At 41.3% G+C, this 5,517-nt stretch overlaps 1 protein-coding gene across 1 annotated transcript; it reads right to left on the bottom strand.

Moving 5' to 3' along the window:
* Positions 1-350: 350 nt before the first annotated feature.
* On the bottom strand, positions 351-4,758 carry bambia (BMP and activin membrane-bound inhibitor homolog a). The gene is made up of 3 exons (XM_083677143.1): positions 4,242-4,758; positions 1,906-2,184; positions 351-1,298 (listed from the first exon to the last, which is right to left on the bottom strand). Exons 1-3 carry the CDS (start codon positions 4,315-4,317, stop codon positions 880-882), a joined length of 774 nt encoding a protein of 257 aa, XP_083533269.1. The 5' UTR covers positions 4,318-4,758; the 3' UTR covers positions 351-879.
* Positions 4,759-5,517: the final 759 nt, after the last annotated feature.

Here is a 5,517-nt window from a genome sequence, read left to right as displayed (position 1 = left end):
TTTGTAGTTCAGTGGGTATCTGACAGCATTAATGTGTCTCTGACAATATGTTCTCCTACCAATTAGTTATATTATTATATATAAATTAGTGTATTGTGTAACCCTAACAGGACAGGCTAGGGGTAAATTGAACAACTAATAACTCTATTTCTACAGTTATCAATGGCTGAGAAAACTGACTTGGATTAACTCAGTAACTAATTTCTGCCAGCAGACTGATAGAACAAACTCCCAAATAAATATCAGGTCAGTTTAATGGATTTTTGTGTCTTAAACTCATAATCAGTCTTCGTCTGATCACAAGAGAAATATGGAATGATCAACCAAAACAAGAACACACAGGACAGGTCTTCAGACAAAAATATATATATTTAAAATCTTTACAATAAGCTTGAATCAAGAAACGTACACAGAGGAGTGTGCACACCTACAGTCAACACTGAATTCTTTACTCTTTTTTTACTCCTCAAAAGTCCTTTTTGTACCCTGGTGTCAGTGTAAAATTCTTCTATTTAGCTTCTTTTAAGCAAAACAAGTTATTTTCTTTTTATATTTTACAAATGTGCAAATAAGACAGATTTGGAATCCTTCAGCGCTCAGTGTAAGTCCAGGATCCACAGGGCAATGACAGAGCTCTCTCAGTTAGTCCTGCCCCCTCAAGTTTAAATACAGCTCCTCGTTGGTTTGCCTTTCATTTCAAGTAAAGTGCTCCTTAGCAAAAACCTCAAGGCTTGCGTTCAGTTTCTTTCTTCTCCATTGAAAAAACAGATAAGTACAATGGACAAAAAAAGTAGTTAGTTTTTTTTTAAGTAAAAAGAGAAACCCAACGAATAGAGGCAGTCTCGGCTGTTTGGGCAGTGTCAGGGGCTCAAAAGAAAGTCATACAAACTCCAGCTTCCCGTGCCCGCTGTACATTCCCCAGTGCACCAGAGAGAAGATCTTATCATTGCCTGGGTCAGCCTGTCTCATCTTGTCGCAGGTTAGGCAGCAGTTCTCGTGGCCTGTGACTGGCACCATGCATTCTAGGTCCAGCTTGGCCACGTGACCCTTCTTGGTGTGGTGGCCGTGGAAGCTGTAGTGGAGCCGCGACAGCATCTGCTGCCTCTGGTCCTGCAGGCGCTTGTTCTCGCTGCGGAGCATGCGCAGGGCCAGCATGATGAGCAGGACGAGGATGAGGCCGCCCGCGATGGGCACTGCGATCACTGCTGCCCTGAACCACACCTCCTTGGCAGAGGCCAGCTCCTGTACTCGCGTGATGAGGTTGCGGTTGTTGCTCTCTGGCTGGTACCTTCCATGGTCTAGAGACAAGAGAGGCAAAAGGTATGAGTCGTTTATCCGAGATGGGGGCCAGAAATTAATTTCAGCTAATAAACTACCTCTGGACTGGGTCATAACAAGATTCCCACTTGAGAGCTCCCTTCCTCTCTGTGTGCACCTTTTCATAACTCAATGGGCTAGTATTTATGCCCTACATGTAGTCTGTCAGGGGATATTCTACAAGGCACATTCCTACTCAGTGGGAAAATTACATGGTGCACATGCAATAAAAAATATCTGATCTACGTCCAAGTGCTTAAGGTAAACTGGCTGCTCCCTCCCTTTTCTGCCGCTGTGCTGGAACCCATTAAAAAGAGGTGGGAATTATTAAAGGGTGCATGGATGGCGTGTCCTTAACAGTAAGCCATTTCATGAACCCCTGTTGATACAGTTTAAGCAAGGGGGTAAAGGCAGCCCCAAATAATATTACAGGTAATAATTTTACAGTGGAACAGAACATTAATTGCCTGCATATAATCAGAGTTTTCTGTAATAGGTAATGCGTTTTTATCCCTAAAGGGGTGATACGGGTGTTTCGGTTATCCAAAGAGCCACACAAGAATCACTAACAGTTTCCATTCTCCTTACCTGTTGAATCTCTGGTGTGCGCCAGGTCGTGCAGGCCTCTGTAGTTGCACATGTCGTCGTGACAGCACTCTAGCGTGGAGGAGCCCCCAGACAGGACGGCTGTGCTCTTTGAGCCGCACACATCGGCTGCGTTCGCGACGGGATCTAGACATCCGTGTGTGAGCGGAGAGTTTGTGTTCAGAGGGTCAAGGACCTTGGTGAAGCAGGCGTTTAATTCTGATTTGCACATGTAACCCGTGGCCACACAGTGCGGAGCGTCACAGTAACACCTTATTTCTCCTGCAAAACATGAAAGGAGGCAAAATACACAACAGCCTTAGATGCATGAAGTGCTGTAGGTCGAATTTATCAACATAGTAAAGAGCAAACACTGCTGATGTTTTGTATCTGGCACTAATAGTAATTCACCTTTCATAGGTTATTTTACCTATGGGCTAAATTTCGGTAGCCTAACACTTTACATTAGGGTTAGGTAGCCTTCATAAAGGGGTTATTATCAAGGGTTTAAAAGTAGTGTTTGCTGTATAATTTGTTTTAAAATATTCAGTTTTAACTCGTGGTTGAAATGATGATGTGTTCTGCTGGACACAATAATGAGCTTGTATGTGGCTGCACGTTCGCTATACAATCAATTACAATTACATCATGTACACAGCAACTTATAGACCCTTCATAAATCCTTCACATAGGCAACCTTAGTGTAGAATGTTACCAATCATCATTTCAACAGTGCAAAGGCTTGCGTTTTACAACAGAATAGGTGAAATTTTATAAACATGTCAGCTTTAAGGGTGTGAATGCGCCACACACGGCTGTTAGGCTATATCTCTGAATAAATGTAGGCCTACCTACTTTGCCTTTAAAATCATGACGTCAACTCGCTATTTAGAGACTTGAATCGGAAACCATGGCTACACGTGTCTTTATAGGACTCTCAAACCTTTGGGTCTGAATTGACATTGGCAACATTGTCAAAACGAGTATATGACAAGTAACCTGAAATACTTCAGGAATCTCCCATTTTAGTTCAGTGAAATACAATAAACAAGCCTTGTTTTGGTTAAATGAAATACAGTAAATAAGCTTTAAGAGCTTTCCGCGCAAAAGGGTTCTTTAGTCAGTATTATAAAACAGGAACCGTGTAGATTATAATTAGTGGTTTGTTTGCCAAAGTCAATTTCTTTCAACCCAAATGGAAACTCGTAAAGGGGGGTGAGAGAGCGGCGCAGAAGTCTCCTTTTTCAGCTTGCACGCAAGCTTACTTGTGGTCAGGAAGGGTTGGGGGGGCGGGGTACATTTGAGTTCTAATCTAAAAAGGTTCCACCGACAACCTTATCAACATACTACTCTTTTTTTTTTGCAAAGTGACAACATAATTGAATAATATGAAAATGTGTTATATGGCTATACTGTAAATAATTGAACTGTGTTTCTTTTCTCAATTCAAATGGATATTCTGTTTTTTCTATAGAATAAAAAACTGTTTAATAGTTTCCCATCACATCAAGGCCATGTAGGCCGAACTGTTACAGGCTACTTTTATAGGCTTGAGGTCAAAATGATTTGATATACTGATGGAAATGTAATTGCCATTGTGAACTCCACACACACAAATCAACACCTTTGTGTTTGTTGTGGTACGCTGTTAATGTGTAGATAGTGTCGAGTTACATGTCGCCTTATTAACTTAATTGACAGTAGAATTGCACTATATGCCTAGCCTACAGGGAAAACATTAAACACATTAGGGCCTATGGCACATACCCAAATGTAGTCTGTAACTGCTATTTGTGCTTAGATTACAAAAATTATATAGGAGACCCACATGTTTAATATAAACATGGGCATATAGGCTATGACTGTGTTACCAATGTGAGAACTATGGCATTGGGGCCATTCAGTTTCTGCCAATGTCATTATAATAGACAGTGCTTGCTACTTCATGAAATACAATTATATAATAGTGAACTACAGGTAGGCTACATTGCCGACAAATTATAATAATATTGAGGCATTTGGAAACTCAACAAAACATGATGGCACCAAGTGTGATGCGCGTACCTATTGTAGCACTTTCCAACTAGGCTAGGCTACTATTGATTTTGTAATATATAATTATCTAAATTTAAGAATTAGGCCTATAGTGAAAACAAGTAATTGTTGATGAACACTAAGTAATTGGCTTTATTGTTGCACAATTGAAAGTTGATAAGCAAGCAATGTTAAGGCCCTTTTCGTCTGACCCAGTCGTCTCCTCATATTCACCACCTTTGCGACACTTTCATTTGATCCGAAGAACCAAACATGTTCACCCATGTTTAGGGATCAAAGTTTACCTTTAGTAAGAAGAACAGCCATGGCGCAGAGTTCCAGTTGAAGCCAAATGGAAATGAAACTGGAATGGCGATCCATTTACGACAAATTACTGAACAGTCCTTTTATCCAGTAGCAAAACCCGCGGGGCTGCGCTCGATGAAAAAGTTACATGTAAGCTAAAGAAGGAATTGTAGCATTCCTGAACATATGATGGCACAATCACAATCCTTCAGAGGACATCATAAAAACACCAAAGCCCGAAAAAGCTTATCCCAGCATCGGGATGTAGGCTACATGCGAAATTGCTTAAAAGCCGACTGCGACTGGCATAGGCTACTTCGTCTACAGGAAAAACGGAGTTCCTGCTAAAAGAAAAAGTACATTCCTTGAGAATAAACTGGAGAAAAAGTAGTGCCTATTTGAACAGCTCGGCTTCAGACACTTCTTCGACGATGGTTGGGCATCACATTTATAATCCAAAACCAACGAAATGTGAATAAAGGCTGTCGACTCCCACATCAACACAACTGAGATCGACGTCGGGTAGGGGATCTTGAGTTGAAGAAATATCTGAGCCCCGACTTCGCTATGTAACACAACTCCGCCCTCTCAAATCCCATTGGATTATCGCTCAACTAATTTCCATACTCCGTAAACATCAGATTTCCATTGGTTCAGGCGGCGGTCACACAATTTATCATTCCGCCTACTGATAGACGCGCTCTTGCCTATTGCGTCTGCCAGGTAACAAAATGACAGGTTTTTTTTTGTTAATTCTCAATGTCACAGATATACAGTTGCTATGAACACTGTTGCATTTGAGTTTACAGCCACATTGTTCAGATACGTTTATTATAATTGTCACATATTAATTTGATTAGGCCTACAAGCATGATAGCCTTCTACAGTAGCCTATTTATGTCTGTATGTGCACTTCAGAATTCTGAACAAAACTTGTACTTGCAGTGTCATCCGCTGTAGATCGTCATGTTGACGCCAAAGTGAGCATGTTCCCCAGGCTACGCAAGCCAAAAGATCTTGATTGCCGCTGTGAGAATGGATGTTATGGGCGGAGCGGGCAGACGGTTAGAGAAATTAGCAATCCAAAAAGGCACATGGCGCCACTGAGACGACACAGACAGACACTGACACTGAATTACCCTCTAAACAATCCCATGCAAAACACACAGCACTCCGATCAATATCAAACCCTAACTCAGTCCGTTGATGTGTTGATTAAGCCTACGCCGCAGGTTAAAGGTCCGTAAAAAAGAAAAAAAAAGTAAAATATAAAAA

The sequence above is a fragment of the Argentina silus genome (assembly GCF_951799395.1).
Source record: "Argentina silus genome assembly, chromosome: 1".
Classification (NCBI taxonomy): Eukaryota; Metazoa; Chordata; class Actinopteri; order Argentiniformes; family Argentinidae; genus Argentina; species Argentina silus.
Note: the sequence above shows the minus strand (reverse complement) of the source record. Positions and strands in the feature narration are given on the sequence as shown.

Excerpts from the sequence above, each read along its gene's own strand:
- bambia (XM_083677143.1), bottom strand. The coding sequence starts at position 4,317 with ATGGATCGCCATTCCAGTTTCATTTCCATTTGGCTTCAACTGGAACTC. Across the intron at positions 2,185-4,241 it reads GGCTGTTCTTCTTACTAAAG|GAGAAATAAGGTGTTACTGT; the intron begins GTAAACTTTGAT and ends CATGTTTTGCAG. Across the intron at positions 1,299-1,905 it reads GCACACCAGAGATTCAACAG|ACCATGGAAGGTACCAGCCA; the intron begins GTAAGGAGAATG and ends TCTTGTCTCTAG.